Raw genomic sequence first — 17,215 nt, forward strand, 5'->3', positions numbered from 1 at the left:
TGGAAATGGTGTCTCAGAAATCCTCAAGCTGTAATTCTGGGTGAGGAATTTTATGCTGAGCAAGGCAAGCAAAGCAACACATTTTAAACCCCAACATATTAATAGTCCATTTATTTAAAGAAAAGACTCTTCTATCACATGGAGGTTACAAGAGAGATTAAAACAAAATGGATGAAAGTGAATTGTAAGTAACATAGATCCTTGCAGAGATAGACTCCTGAGGATCAGGCCTTTATACCTGTTAACACATCTATAAGGCAAATGAAGACATAAACCATAATATCGCTCTGTCTCACACACACACAAGTTATAGGAAACGACATCAAGCCATTGGGCACAAACCTAATTCCAGAGTATGCAACGGTTCGCACAGTGACATGGTTTTATGAGTCTTGACAAGGTGAGAAGTGGGATCCAGCTCTGTGCCTATAAACTACCAGCCCTGGTAGATGGGGGAGCTCCTGGTTAATCTGTCATCACTGCTCGTGTTACCTTCAGACAACATGCTTATAGCCTCATCCGTCTGCTGGCTGTCAGTTGTCGATATCTTCTTTGAATCATGGATGTTGCTTTGGTAGTTCACTGGCGAAGGATAGGCATTTTCACCCACAGTTGATGAGGACATCGATTCCCAGAGTATTTCTCTTTTTCGCCATTTCAGGTCCACTCTCCATCCCGTCCAGCCATAGAAAGCTAATGTGAAGAGGAAGCCTTGCATTGGATTAAGAATCCCCTAGGAAGAGAAGTGCAACAGGAGTTACACCAGCAAGGCTCCGTTTTCAACTCCAGCAAAACGCTTTGCATGCATTAACAACTTCCCTTTCACTGAACAATTGCTGTCTTTAAAATATGCTATTTGCATGCAAATAAAAACGTATGTTGTTCTGATTGCAGATACAAACAAACCGGAGTGAAATACCACGACCTGTTGCGCCAATACGCTGAGGCCATCCCAGTGAACAGTAAAAGCACCAAATGGTTTTCTAGCGTGAATTGCAGCTGGTCAATCCCCTGGTGTCTCTTTAACTTCCCCCACAAGCTCTAGACTTTGTTATTCACAAAAGCAAATATTATATTTTTCGCTAGAAGCCAAGTCAAATATATGAGAGTAGACACTAGCACACACAGTCAAGTTTTTTAAAAGAGCAGGAATTGATCTGTCTGGAATTGCAGATTCCTGAGCCAGTGAAAATGTCCATCAAAGTGCCACGGAAAAATGGTGAGAGACACCGAAAAAGAAAATCCCAAGTGATTTCAAAAAAAATTGTCTCCATTCCCAGTGCTGTGGGATGCTTGGCAAGTAAATGGCTTTAGCTGTTTCCATTTTTCTCATGAGAAAAGAGCAAATTATTATTACAGCCAATTTAAAAATCAGCTCAGTTCCTAGACCTGACCTCTTGCTCTCCAGGTGAGCAAGAGCAAGGTCCCTGTCGCGTGAACGTCTTAATTCCTTCTCAGAGGAAGAGGTTGTATCACTTAACCCTTCAATACAAAACTGCTCAAGGGCTTAACTACACAAAGCATGCTCAGGCCTTGCAGGTATTTAACAGCTCCAGAACAAACTCTCTTGGAAGAGGAACCTGCAATATCACCTCTGAAAAATCTCTTGTCAAATATTCCAACAGGAGAAAAAAGGGTAGGGTATAGTAAGAGGCCGGTATCTTACAGCTATATTTTTGTGCATTGCTTTCAAGATTTTTCATCTATTTGTCCCCAAATAATTATCCAAATGTCGTGATGTAAGATGCAATTATTCGTCATACTAAAGAAAATCCTAGTTGCAAACAGAGAATTACCAGAAAATGCCCATTTTATTCGGGAATCTTCTTCAGGAATCATGAGCTAAAACTTTGTAGCTTGCATTATGGCAGAGGTTAGCAAGGTCAGACTAGAAATCACTGCAGTGATCTGTTCTGGATCTTAAAATGGATAGCAATCACTCACAGAGGGAATGCTTACTCCAGCAAATGGGAGAAAAAGTTGGCCCTTGGTACCTTTCTGGCAGAGTTTGTACATGAAAAGCACTGCCAGTGACCGCTCTTTCCTCTCTCTCACTTTCTGCTTTTCTTCCTTGATTTTCAGAGTGTTTATATCCCCCCAAAATCATAAACCACCCACTATGCTGGTGCTGTTCCACCAGTCTTATAGAAGTGATTTCTAAGACTAAGCAACGTCACAGCTGACCTACCATTATAATCCATGTGATCAGCGCAGCACTTCTGATGTTTTTCAGGGGCATTTCATTGATATCTGGCTGCATTTCAAGATAGAACAAAAGGCTCTCATTGATGATATTGGATGACCAGCTATTGCAGGAGTAAAGAAGAACAAGACAGTTTATATACAGAGAGAGATGTATGTATATGTAAAATACGCTTTACCTTCGAATTATGGAAATTAGGATCGCTAATAAGGAGAGTGAGGTTTTTTTAATGTTAATTCTCAGCGATCGTGATCAAAGCCAGACACTTACCTCCTAGCCCAGGCCTAGACAAAGAAATCAATATGACAAAAAAAAAAAAACAAACCACCACCTGATCATTCAAGCTTGCTGCAGAACAGTAAATGGCAGGATAAAATTGAGATGATAAACAACTGTGATTCACAATGGGAACATCACGCATGCTGACTTCTTTTGCTTGTGTCTTAAAAGGATAGTGCTCACAAATAGGGAAACCAAATATACGCATTTGTGTTGCAAAAGGCTGCAGAAACTCCAGTTGGAGGTAGAATTTCGAGGTTAGATTAGAGCAGACTTTCAAAATGTCCATAAAAAAAACTACAAGGCAAAACAAAAGTTGACTTTAAAACCCTTGAAAATGCCATCAGATTGCTGGAATAAAGGTAATTTGTGTTTCCAAAGAAGGATGAGAATAATCAAGCCTCATCCTGTGAAAGAAACTGAGGATATTCTCCGCTAAATAAAGGTTATAGCAAATGGCTGTAACTTCTTATGACTTCTAACCAGTCAGACCAGCATTTCTTTATAGTTCTACTGCAGCTTCAGAAAGGAAACCATCAGCATCCATGCCGTACTTTCTAAAGGCGTTTATACATGTCCTGCCTGCAATTATATTTTTACCACAGTGTAAAACCTCCTGCTCTCCCCTCTCAAATCTGCAAGCATCTCTTCTACCCCATGTTGCCCCAACCTGCTGTCTTTGACTAACTCATCTCATATTTGACTTCTGGGATGGAAGGGAATCTGCCCTAAGCTTCTGAGATGGGACTGCCTCAGTCTTACCTTTGAGAGAGTTTTTACACTTCAAAGCTTGCGTTTTATTAGGAGAACAAAATTCAAAACTGGAGCTGTGATTATTTTTTTAATAGGAAAACCCAGAATGAGTCAGAATGGAAATAAACAAGTGTCCCCACTGTGTCCTTGGGGAACTGGTCATTTTTTTTCACGCTTACTCCCAGACCGGCAAGCTGGCCACCACTCCTTAGGTTGCAACGCACTTCAGTGATGCCTTTGGGCTCTTTCTTTCTTTCCACAGCCCTGGAAGCCTGGCTAAATCCCTGCTCCTCATTATTTCAGCAGTTTCCAGGAAGCCAGTGCTGCAAGATCCTTCGCTGCTGTCTCTCACCCTCTTCCCTGCTGACTACCCCAACCTTCACACCAGAAACCTCTCCCCCAAGCCAAGTGGGCTTCGTTATTCCCCAAGAAAAGACAATTATTTCCCTCTAGAGCACTCCAGTACACAGCAATCAGGAGAAGATAAAAAGGCAGTCTTTCTCCCTGCTCAGCCTTTTAAAGCAATGTAACATGCATTAATGTACCCGTGTATAAAAAAGTTACGTAGGTGTAGAGACTGTTAAGTCTGGCCAAGTCATTTCACTACTGCAGGACCATGTCCTTCCTTCCCCTGTTGCCTGTGTTACCCACGGAGGTCAGAAACACTTTGCAGCAGTGACTGCTGCTTGCTAGGTCAGTGCACAGACCCTCGTGGAGTGGATCGCCCCTCCTTCTGATGCCTTTATTGCTGCGATAATTGTGAGGTTGCAGTCAAACACATTTTCTGCAAAAGCAGGCCCTATCTCAGCTCAGTTTCACTGTGTGCATCCAGTACTTCCAGTTCCAGTTACCACTCCAGAATCTTTCACACTGGATGGTGCCGCTGGAGCAGAGGCGCAGGGATTTGGGGATGAGGTGTGTGCCCTCCCTCCTTCCCCGCTTCTCTTGTTGCCTCCCTCCTCTCCTCCCTATCTCTTTCCTGTCCTACTCAAAGGTACTATTTTCATGGAGGAAGATGGAATATTTAAAAAAAAAAATAAAATTAAATGATCACAAATTTCACACACAATCATATGGAGATATCTTTTCTGGCATATAACCCTCTATTTCCAGTCGATGTCCATGCTTTTTTCACACGTTTGGGATGTGTGTTTCACACACAGAGGTGCCTGCATTATAAAATCATAGTCAGGGCCACGAAGCCAGTCCTGGAAGCATATTTATTGTAGGTTTTCAGTGATGTGTTTGGTGAGAAGAGGCTCTGAGAAATTTTGAGTACAGAAAGCCGTCTATCAGTCCATAGTGCTGGGGAACTGCTGTTCCAGACAGCTTTAGTCTATGCCCAGCTTTTTTTTTTTTGCTATTATTTTGGGGGATTATTGTTTTCCTGTTCATGAAACATTTTTCTCATTTCCTTGCAGCCTTGTGATGCTACATGAGTGATTCGGCTACTTCGTGAATTAGTTTAGAACTACTTCTTCCTTAGACACCTTCCCTCTCCCAAGCACAAAGACAAACAATGAAGCAACCCATCAGACTCTATTCTTGTCCTTGACCCTCTCCAGCGGGGAAAAAGGCAGTTTAAAGCAAAACAATGCACTTCTTACCAAATAACGAATACCAGCATAATTTTGAAGAAGCGGATCTGGATCTCTGTCCCCAGACGTCTTTCATTCTCTGTGTAAATTCCTTGTCTCCCTTTCAGTAAGGAGGCAACTGGAAAGTACACAATTATGTTCATTAATATACATGTATCTTGTTAGTTATAGGCACAAGGATCCAGAAAATAGATGTCTGCAAAGAGGGAAGAAAGGAACAGATGGATTCGCCTCCAGTAGCAGTTCAGAAGCTGGAAGGACCATCATCAAGGAATCTCACATATAGCCTAATACTAAAGGAAAAGAAGTACATCCATTATGCATTCCTAAAATGACTGATACCCTGCTAGCTGGTTTTTCTTCTCTCAGTCCCACTGAAAATAGAAAATAGTATGGTCAACATACTTTCCTTTTGTTATAAAAGGTAATGCTTACAACTTCTACATAATGTGTGATATAATGATATCTTTATTATGTGATGTTTAGATTAAAATAGAATATATTCTATCCTATTATGCACATTATATTTCATTGTGCAATCGATACAGCATTGGCTACACCTCTAAAACTTGAAGGTGTAGTGTCAGCAAAAACAGTTATGCCACATGCTGTTCAGATATCCCAAGGAATATACATATGCACAAACACAAATATACTCAGTGTGTATTTTCGCATTAAAAGAGCAATTTTTTTTTATAGGAACAACTTTTTAAAGAAACAACTGTTCCTTTGAAAATGAGTATTACTGAGGGATGCAGGATAGACGGGATGAAGACTGAACTGAGAATACAAGGTCTTCTGTTGCTGTTTTTATCTATTCAGTGTGTAGATGATAAGTATGAATTCAGGTACTGCAAACATCTAGCGCTGATCACATTACATGCAAAGAATGCACTGAATCTGTGGCTTTTTTTCAGTCTCATTTCTTCAAAACACTAGATAGTAAATGAAATGGGAACTTCAAGATCCCATCTGAGTTGTGTACAATTCCCATTTGTTCCTTAATCTCAGAATGAGGAGTGACAAAATTCTGATCATATTTTATTATTTTTTTAGCTCCAGGGCTGCCAAGAAGTTACATTAACTATCAGATCTCACCACACCATCTTTAAACTAGAATAAACTACATTCCAAAGTCCAAGTTGGTACCAATACTACAAAGAGTTAAGCACCCACTATACACTACCTCAAATACTTTAAATCAAGAGTAATTTAGTAACATAGAAACACCTTTGCCAATCTGCAGTAGAGGTTTATGACAGCATAGCTGTACGTCATCAGAGTGTGTCTCTAGGGCAAATTTCCCATCAAGATGGCATCTTCATTTCAATAGGCAACTCCCTCCCATCCTTTGCTCTATCTTTATGATTTAATGAGGAGCTATCGCACATCACTGAATACACAGGCATGGCTTTGTACAGTATCGTTATGTTGCTAAATAACACATACTGATTGATGCTGGCCATTAGGAACATACCTGCTGATACTGTCCTCCTAAACAGGACTGGGTTGACCACCAGCACTAGCAGGAGTGGGGCATAGGTAGTGATGTAATGTGGGATCGCATGTTCCAAGCCATTTTCACAGCTGAGAAGAAATCATTAACAGGTTATGCTTTTTTTTTTTTCCCCCGCAGCTGACAGTTCTGGCTATTCTATCTACATCCCCTTTAACTTAAAAAAAAAAAAAAAGGAATGAAACAAACAGATGCTAACCTTTTAATTCACAGATCTTCACCACCAGTTCACATGGGACACAAAGCTGATTTTTAACATGCACTGCCTGTGCGTTGTTCTCAGATTTAAAGGAACAAATACAAAGCTAAAACCAAGAGTGAGAGAACACTGGCATGTAGCAGAAGCTGTATCAGCATGCCCAAGTGCCTATATTGCCTGGCATATTTCTTCTGGGTCTCCTGAAACATAGGCAGGTATTTCTAGAATGCTCACCGTCTCAGTGGGACATGCTTGTCAAAGGTCAAAAAAGCCCAACATTTGGACATCTGTCTCTAAAGCTGACCGAAAGACATTCAAATGACCAGAGTGCTACGATTTCGCGGTCCGTTCCCAGAACCCTGCTTACCTGGAGAGAGAAGGGTAGTACAGCAGTGCAATTCCCTCCACGCAGAGCATCACCGCGAGGCCCCACGTCATCATGTGGTACAGCACAATCGTACTGCGGGCACCAAACAGGACGGGCGTAATTAAAGATACCAAACCTCACGCTTTCCACGTTGCAATGTAAAAACAGGACCCTCACCAAAACAGAGCTTTACAGATATGAAATGGTACAGAACAACACTGGCAGTACATTAAACTAAGGCAGGCAGGTGGGGCGAGGGGGTCCCTTCAGAAAAAGAATGAGCCAAAGCAGTTGTTTGGGCTTGCACACAGAAGTTCTGTGTCCTCCAACCCATAGGGTGGAAAGCCTTTCCCTTATCCCCAAAGAAGGAACCCCTGCATCCTTCATTTCTCCTGCAGAGAGCAAATTAGGGGATTAAAATTTAAGAATGGAGTGGAACAGTCAAATAAACCACCATTCTGTAATTCGTAGAGAATGATGTTTAATTTTCAGAACTGGATACTGCTCCCATCTTAGGGAGATTTAGATCTGTGTGTGTAGAAATCCTGATCTCGGAATCCAGCCCAAACATACGATTTTTTTGGTTAACAGGGATGGGGGAAGGAGGTAAGTCCCAGTTGTTTCAGACTAGAACTATGGGACTTCACAAAATCAGGTTTATCCTCCACAGGCTGAAGTTAACTTAAAAATCCCCATTTTGATAACATCTGCCAGACGAACCATGTCTCCAGTACCTGATTGCTCAGTATCATCTGGGAACAGAGCCACATAATTTCATGCTTAGCAGTAGCAACCGAAGGTCATTTTGCCCTCCTAACAACCAACTCAGAAACACCTTATATTTTCTGTCTGACATTAAAGCATGGTACTTTCCAAAGGGTTTAGGTTCTTCTGTTACAGGCATTGCAGAAAAATGTATAGTAAATACATATCATTCTTCTTAATAACTTTACAAAAGTGATCAGAAGCGTAATAATGGCAATACTGAGAAGTGGATAAAATAGAAAATCTGAGAAAAAAACCTGGAGAATGAACTATATGAAATTCAGCACTTTCTCCCTCCCACTTTTTTATTTTCAGGATAACACATCTTTTTTACCGCAAGAACCCATTTCAGGTACAGAGTAGGGACAAAAATTGTTATCTCACTGCAATAAAGTTTATAGAGCCCAATCTGCTCCCTATTTTTCCAAAGGTTAAAATAATTCAGTTACATTTAAATTTAAATGGACAGAAACAAATCAATATCTGAGCATTGCCCTGGCAATTTAAGCACTTAGCACACCACTCATCCATACCATTACCTGGTAACCGTATGAACATCAGATGCTGGGACAAGCTTCACTTATACACTCAGACAGCTGCAGACAAACACAGACATACAGGGTTGGAAGGAAAATAACAAATTCAGAGCTTTAACTCGGGTACCTCAGTCCAGCTGATCTTCTTACCACCAAGTAAGAATCAACGGCATAGCAAAACAACCACCAGAAGCCAGCGCTGTATAATAGCTGGATCCACATCTGCAGGGAACAAAAATGCCAAATGTCACAGCTGCTTCTTAAGTACCCCTGGGACAGGGGAGGGACCTGAACCTTTAGCCTGATGATTTGTTCTTTAAATGTGTGCATTTTCCAGCTCAGATTATGAAATATGAAATCTTGCTCAAAAATCACAGGAACAGCATTGCTGTAGCCAACGGGTCAAGTCATTGGTAAATTGAATAGCATTTGCTTTCGGAGCTTATTCTGTTGTTTAGAAAACCTGTTATTTACCTCTCCAGTCCTAGCCCTCAATGTTGTGAGCAAAGCCCAAAGAAATTTCTAAGTGAGGATGTTTTAATTTTAGGTTAAAGTTTTAGCAGTTTCTCAGTAGCTGAAGCATGAAAATGTAACTGAGGTCAGCCATCACCGCAGCCTGTCTATGCACCGTGAGTTCTGCATGTGACGGGAATTTTCTCCAGGCACAAGAACCCGATTCAGGGAACGGTTATTAAGGAAAAAAGGTCATTAACAAAAATATCACTTACCCTTTGGAAAAATTATCCATACTGAACTCCCTGACTGATTTCTTCAATAAAAATCGAAAGGAAACAGGTTCAAGTCAAGTTAAATTCCACAGCGTTCATGAGCTGACCCTATGCATTTTTCCCATGAGCCTATATAAGATAAGTGACCTTTCTTTGCTGCTGTTTATAAATTCCAAAATTCTTCCCCACAGGAGCTGGTTCTTTGTAAAAGTCTGGAACTATTTTAACATTCAGATTACCTTCCCTCCAAGCCCTCTTTCAGTTCTTATCTGAATAACCTTTATCACGGCTCCATAGTAGCATCATTTTACAGCTGGAAACCAACATACTTGTTACTGAGCCAAACGTCAGTGAATAGAGATCTACCATTCCTTCCTCCAAAAGGCAAATCAAGCTGGGAAATATTCCCTTTCACCGTGGGTGTAGACCCCACCACTAGTCATTTGCGGCACGAATTATTTGGTATTTAATTCAAACACCATGACATTTTCCTAGTGCACAGAAGCCAGAAAATAAAATTCCAGTCTTCCTTCTAATGAGCTTTACCCGTAGCATTCAGCATGTAACTTCATCTGCACTTTCACATATTTGCTGCAGTTGAAAAATGCACAATTTACTATACATACACCCCCACACAAAAATAAACTGCGGGGTCTTTCCACCCAGAAAATCCAACATAGACAAGACTGTCTCCAAAAATAATATAAATCAGATGCACTTAAACCCAAAATCTTCATATGTTATCTCACTTTTTAGCAAAATGTCACATCTTGCTAGAGTGCCTGAGATGGTACCCCTCTGCAAACCAGAGAGTGTTATTCAAAGGAGATGCCTAAAAGCCTCACTGTTTGGAGTTTGTACTGGCTTGTGGTTAAGTGAAATAAAACAACAGTACTAAAAGAAAAATAAAATAGAATCAGAAACATTTTATTAACTCACACGAGACTATGGTAGGGGAAGTGAGTGGAAGAAGGGTTATTTTTCATTCCAATATAATTAAATCTAAATTTAGCAAGTGACTCAAACTACAGCACTTTGCTGGAGCCCAAGAAAGGGAAAATAAAAATTGTGGTAGACCGCTATACTGCTCACCATCTAAGCTGAGATCCAAATGAAAAACAAACAGTCTGCATACAGTATTTTTGTCACTTTCCTAGTGTTCCTTAAAAATACTATTTTTTGTCTTAAGGGCTAGAAAGTGAAATTCAAGACATAGGGAAATAAGGGTTTTGAATAGGATGCTCTTGCTACAAGATATCGATATTGCTGATTTCCTCTAGTAAAAAAAAAAAAATCAACATTTGCATCTAATAAGCAAAACTTAAATATGTATGATGGAATTGAGACTCAATAGATGCATACAATTCTTATTTGCTTCTATGGCACCACACTGTCATGTCTGAAATTGTCGTTAAATAGGCATATAAGGTACAGGGAGTTCAATTTGGCACGTATTGTTTTATTTAAAAACTACTGGAGCTGAACAATTTTGTTTACATGCAGCATATCCTCTTCTATATTGTAAACTTTGAATGGTAAAGCTAATACTCTTATTGCTCATGCAGGAATTCATTGGGCACCCTACGTTTGTACTGAATTTGGGTAACATGATGATCTGTCTTATTTGTCATCCTCCATGTTTTGGTAAAACCATGGCCTTTTTTCTTGCACAGTAAACTCAAATTATATGTCTCAGACAGTACGGTGATTGTAATATTTGAAACTGAGTTTTGATCTGCACTTGTGGAATTTTATTATTCTTGCATTTTAATCCAGAAGATACTTAATTAGACTTGGCCAGATCCGGCTATTGAACGCCCATATGAGCACCAATCTGAGCTGTAACCCTACGTAGCAGGGACAGACCTTCTGCCAGCAGCTTTGCATCTTTGGGTATATTTATCCTGCAGTCCCTCTGTGTCTAAATCACTCACTCTCATGCCGCAAAAGCCACTCTGAGCTACCTGAACTGCTGGTTTCAGTCGGTCCCCACCGCCACCGCGCAGGCTGCAGTTTCTGCTGGAGAAGGTGGGCAGGTACCCTGGTGCTATTGGTGCGACGGAGCCGCCGGGGCATTAGCGATGCTCTGCCAGCACAAACCAAACCGGTGGTTTCACAGCCCGTTCAGGAATGTCTATGCCCCTATGTCTCCATGTCCCTGACTTTGGTACAGGTGTGCCCTCCGCTATCCCAGCGCTCCTGCGACGAGTGGGTATTGCAAACACTTGGGACCAGTCTGACTCGCGCTGCCCTGTGTCCTCAGGTGCACCGTGCAGCACCAAGCACCCTGCCCGCCCCGAGCCAGGCTTTCGGAGGGAGTCATGAACGCACTTGCAGGGGTGTGGCAGAGGCTGAAACCATCATATCCAGGCTCTGACTCACAGCCGAGTTTCCTTTCGGATGCAGCGGTTTGCCCCTCAGACTCCCCACGCAGAGCAACCGTCAACCGGGAGGAGGAGGAAGGGGAGATGACCTCTGTACCTACCGCGCTCCCCACGCAGAAAGCAGAAGGCCACACGTTGGTCCCGTTCACCACAGAAATGTTAGCTATGAATCCTGGGAAACCTAGCCATACGCTTGACCTGAAGATTATACCTAAAGGAAAAAAAAAATAGAAATGTATGAATGCTTTGAAACTGCTGGTGTGATTTGGGTCACATGCTTCTCCCTCGCCTCATATTTCACGTCGCAGCCCAGATTTTGTGCGCCCACAGGAAGGGTACGGCTGCCGAGGAGCACGGCAGGAACGCCTGCGCTCTTTAAAACCTGATGTAAGTGCTCAGGGAAAGCAGCCCCAAGAGTCTGAAGCTGCTGGGACTTGAAATGTTATGTACATAACTTATTTACAGCTACTGTCACGTATTTCCCTAAAATAAATTGGGTAGCATTTAACAGACTGACAGAAAACAGTAACTATTTACAATTTTACTGGCATGTATTCATATTCTAATGTTCATTTCTCTATAATCCCTCATTGCAGAAAAAAGTTTATTTCCCACTTTTTGCTGTCTTCATTTTTACAAGCAGCTCTTTTCCCCTCTGTCACAGGACTGGACAGAGCAGGGCTTCAGAATTAGGTGAGAACAATACCCATTCTGTTAAACGAACTTACAGTTTGTTAGTGAGATTTTCTGGATCTGCTTGAAATAGGCATTAAAGCACCAACATATAACAGAACAAACCCACCAGGTTTCCCACCAAGAGAGAGCAGTTTCCCACCCACCAAAGTGAGTCTAATTCAAAGACAACGACGGATAAATAGTTTGAGTTTGCCAGTGAAAGAGAAAGGGAGAAAAATAACTTTATCTATTGCTGGCCTCATCTGACTGAAATGACCGTCTCCAGGTGAATGCACACATGTTTTTTCCATATCTCTCTTTCTTTATTTCCCCCTCTATCATTTGTTTTAATATTGGTATTTATTATGTACCATGAGAGAACCTGGCTAGGTATGAAAGGGGAAAAGACCTGAAATCCCATTCCCTCCCCAGGTAAGCGAGACAGACTTACAAACCAGCACTACTTCTGTTATCTAATGTGAGGGAAAAAATGTTAATGTAGAAACAAACTCGTCCTGTATTTTCATAGCATGGGTTGTGGTAATTTATACCTAATTTGGCAGCAAACGCCCTAGGCTGATGGGACAGATTTAGACACGTTACTTTACTTTTGACTCAAGAGTTTTGTTTTATTCTCTGTTGTTTTATTCCTCCAGCCTATCAGCCAGGGGCCGGGCAGCAGGTTGTCCTTGATAAGGGAGCTTTGCTGCTATTTCAAAAGCCTGTGTCCAGCATGATCTGTGTTCAGCCGCAATTCAAATTCGTTTGCTGTCGATGTGATGTGCCCAGAGAAGTGGCTGGCACACAAACAAGATGGCAAACTTGGTCTGGGAGGATTTAAAGACATATAGGAAGTGTTTTTCAAATGTGGTCTTAAGGATCGGCTAAGTGTTTGATGTCAGCTTTAGTTTCAAATGTGCTGCCTTGCCTCCATTTTTATGCCTTACTCTGAGAACCAGCCACAAACAGAGATTTTGGGGTACATTTGTCAAGAACTTTTACTTCTAAAATATAGCTATTAAATGAGACCTTTCTGCCCCAAAGGCCCATCACTTTCTGATCTCACTTAGCCCAAATCTTCCTGTGAATGCCTACGGCATGTTTCCCTCAGAAATCTCTGTTGTTCACTCCCCACCTTCGTTTGGCTGCGGTAGCTCGGAGCAGCAAGCGCCTGCCACAGCAAGGGTGAGGGGCGTCAAGCTGGCGCTTACCTAAGCCACCGAGGATGTCACAAATGGAGATAAGGAGAAGGATGGTGGAAGAGGAGGAGGCTTTGGGCATCTTCCGCAGGCTCTGTCCCTTCTTTGGCAGGAGCTGCAGGATGGTCAGGAGCAGACTGATGGAGGCACTGCCGATGCAAACTCCGCAGAAGACTTCAGGCTGGAAGTTCATCACTAGCTGTGTAGCTGCATCCCGGTTCGGGCAGCAGTAGGTTTCCAACCTGGGAGAAGCCATGAAGTGTCCGGCTGGTGGAGGGGCCTCAGGAGCAGAAGAAAATGCTGTTGCTTCCTCAAGGCAGCATTCACTTTTTCTTTACTCTCCCCATTAGTCCTCGGTGGTGAGAATCACGCGATTGATGGATCATGTGCTGCTGCTGCTGCTGCTAGAAGTAAATCCCCTAGAGCTGCCTTAGCCTCTCCTAGCAAGGAGATCAGATCTGAACAAGAAAACAGTGTAATCTGAAACATGCCCCATGCTTGCTCAGAGCCATTGGCAACAGTTCACTCGCATATTTCTGCTTGCACAGTATGTGATACAGGAACACTTAAACTCACCAGAGCATTGAAGATGGTTTAAAATAAATAAGGATGCAGATACCAAAGGAGAAACATTACATTTTAATTGTGTTTGCCTTTAGCCCCATCCCACACAGCACCCTTTAATTACTGCAAATTAATTGAAAAGATGAATCCAGACACAAGCAGTCCCAGCCTTTACAGGGAGGAGCAGGGCTATAAATCCACACCCTAACCCAAACCTCAGTTTTAGTGATCCAACCCACCCATCTCTGTAATTAAAATTAGAAACACGATATCCTATATCACTGCAGAAAGAGATTACATTTAGGAAGACAATATTAACCTCATCCTATTTAAATTGCAAGCACAAAAAGTCTTCTTTTTAGTCTGTACTGTCTGCGTTGGATCAGCTTGACATGGAAAATTCCAGGACTTTTGATTTCTCAAGAATATTTTTCTTTTCTTTTTTTTTTTTTTTTTTAAATTTGGTAAGGGTTTAATATGAAAATAGGAATTTGACCTGTAATATTTGCTTTTATTTTATAAGCTAGACAACGTCTTTTAAGTCAGGGAATCCTATTAGACACATCAGCAAATACTCACAATTATAAATACAAAAAGTAACTCTGCCCTCTCAGCTGAGATTCAAACTCCCTACGTCAGCCCTCACTCCTCCAGAAAACTTGTTTGTAGGAACATGTTCAGGAAATAAAGGAGGGAGCATTGCCAACAGACCTAAAGTGAACTGTATGTTAAATGACACAGTCATGGATTTTATAATTAGTCCTTATAAGAACAAATGACCTAACCTTTTCTTTCTTTTTTCCAATGGCCCAGCTTGGTTTTTTAGCAGGAATTACGAAGGCCTGATGAATGACAGCAGGATGCTTTGCATGCAGGGGTTATAAAACCCAGAGGCTTCAGCCAGTATGTTTGTCCTCAGGAGAGAAAAGAGCCACCAGTCCCGAGTAAAATGGTACCTGCTGAGTTCTTCGTTAGACAAGATACCTTACACACTGGATCCCAGCACAAGAACGAACCCCACCCAGTTCATAATCCTGCGGACCACCGGTGGGGGCCCTGCAGCCTCCCGGTGCGGGGCGGCGGGGGCGGTGGCAGGGTTTGGGTGGCAGCTGGAGCCCCAGCCACCAGGCACGTCATGCGTCCACCCAGCCTGTTCCCGAGGGACTGCCCAGGGCTTTGCTGGGGCGACGGCACCTGAAGAGCAGGATGTTAGCTTGCAGATTCAGACTCCCACATGCAGATGTCCATTCATCAGCAAGATGTCTGAACTCCCGTTATAGTCATTCGAGATCTTAGGTAACTAAGCTTAGAAGCTAGACTTAGTCTACAGCTGTTCAGCTCTTCCTAAACTAAGTGCACATGTTGAGCCGAGTAGGTTCCAGTCACTATAATGGGAACTTAGGCGTACACATCATCAAAGACTCTGAAATCCAGGCAGCTGAGTTTGAAGTGGAATGTTTTTCCTGGATGTTTTTGCTGCTTTCCAGCATAAAAAGACTTTCTTCCTCCACGGATGAGGACAGGTGAGTGACCTGGATGTTGCAATCCTATGTTTTGTTACTACCACGTATACAAAAATATACTGGGGACTGCAAGGTTGCGAACCAGATTGCCTTGCTCCAGAAATACAAACTCTTGTTGAGGTAAAGGAGAATACCTATGCTCTGTTGTCAATACAAGGCTCTGTTGTCAGTACAAGGTTGGGACTCCTCCTTAGACTTTATTCCACCTCTACTACAGCAGCAGTGCATGGAGTTGCCACCTCTCTGTCAAGGTACTGCATTGCAATCTACCTGGCTACTAAAGAATAAAAAGTACAACAATTCCACAGAGATAGATTATTATTTAAAATAAAACCATCATATACCACATATACAATACCAATACATATAAATTAAAATAAATTATGTTTGCTCTCGTTTTAAGGTAAATTTAGATTTCCTGGTTTATACTTAGAACAGCAAGACTTTTAGATTATTAGACAGAAAGATAAATTGTTGAACAGAAGGCTTTCATTTCCACTATCAGTTTCTAAAATTGTTCCCCTCACTATTTCTGTTGCCATTTTCCTTTCTTCAAAAATTTGAAAAGCATGTCAAGTTGCTAGCCTGATCGTTTGTTCTGGCTTACAGATAGGAATGTTTCGTGTGTTTTGCTTTTTTGCCTTATCATTTGTTTTCATTGATCCTGACTGTGATCTCCTAGTTTGTCACGTGCATTACCATTTCATTATTTTAACTTCTCCCTCCCTTTTGTTCAGCCATTTTGAAACTACCTTAATTCCTCAATTGTAGTCTTATACCCTGGAGATTCATTTTTTTACCTTTCTCTCCTTTTTTCTCCACAGTTTTGCCAGCTGTGCACCCTATTTTTATTGCTTTACTTCTCCGAGTGGAGGATTGCTTTTTAACCTCTTCTTCTGGGTCCCTTCCTTCCTACTCTCTCAGGATTTGATTACACAGTTACTTACAGAGGGAGTAAGTGATTTTATTAAAGCACACCTAATACAAAAAGAAAATAAAGTGACTCACGAGTGAATGGATACCTGCCATAATACAAGTAGATGTGTCTTTACATGTGGACATCTGAGGCTGAATGGGTGGTGGATCTTTCAAACTAATGAGCCACCCAATATTTCAGCTGGTAAGATCTAGCCTTCGTTGCCGGGCTCGGAGTCTAAAGAGTCAGAACAGTCAAAGAAATTCAAAGCTGGTTTGGCAGTCTTATATCTGAGATTAATTTGGCTTCTCATGATTATGAAAATAAGAGGATAAAAGCTGGGGATAAAGGCAAAGGAAACCAAAAAGTAATGAAAGCAAGTAAGAGAAGAGGTATTTTGCCTTGTTAAGGAACATTATTTAGTATTCAGTAAAACTTACATCGTCCTACAGGTCCTAATTCACTTCCCTCTGAAATGATTGGCACAGTTCCCACTGCTGCCAGTGGCACGACACAGACCCACAAATACGGTGTGTCTCATTTCTGCACCAAGGCAGGATCTCAATTAAGCAAATGGTGTAGCTTGGAGACAACCATTAGCACGCATACAAGAAACATTTAAAAAAAAATCCCTGGCATTGTAAATACCAATCAATCAAACTCACAGTGTAAGTACAACATTGCACAACACCGAAAATTCCAGTCCCGGTTTTGTACAGTGGCAACAGTGTGCTCAAGAATGAGAAAAATACTGTGCTCCTTGCAAGGAGAACAGGCATGTGTTCCATACGCACAGCTTTTAGAAATACCTGCTCACGCTCCCCTTGGACCCGGGATGCAATGCTTCAGCCCAGTCCATGTTCATCGTTAAGATGAAATACTGGCCTGCCTGCTTCTAAGGAAAAGCAATAGATTTACAAAAATATGACAGGTATGCATTTCTGTTGTTAAGGAGTGTGCTATAGCTTATGCTTGAGTGCGCAGTTTCACAGGTAGTTTAATCACTGTTT

At 41.7% G+C, this 17,215-nt stretch overlaps 1 protein-coding gene across 1 annotated transcript; it reads right to left on the reverse strand.

Annotated features, from left to right (window-relative positions):
* Positions 1-433: 433 nt before the first annotated feature.
* Positions 434-13,458, reverse strand: GPR143 (G protein-coupled receptor 143). The gene is made up of 8 exons (XM_009696771.1): positions 13,215-13,458; positions 11,430-11,539; positions 8,344-8,438; positions 6,916-7,008; positions 6,311-6,420; positions 4,843-4,951; positions 2,189-2,306; positions 434-733 (listed from the first exon to the last, which is right to left on the reverse strand). The coding sequence occupies exons 1-8, from the start codon at positions 13,456-13,458 to the stop codon at positions 434-436; spliced, it is 1,179 nt and encodes a 392-aa protein (XP_009695073.1).
* Between the last annotated feature and the right edge of the window lie 3,757 nt (positions 13,459-17,215).

The sequence above is a fragment of the Cariama cristata genome, unplaced genomic scaffold (genome assembly GCF_000690535.1).
Source record: "Cariama cristata isolate BGI_N322 unplaced genomic scaffold, ASM69053v1 scaffold2413, whole genome shotgun sequence".
Taxonomy (NCBI): Eukaryota; Metazoa; Chordata; class Aves; order Cariamiformes; family Cariamidae; genus Cariama; species Cariama cristata.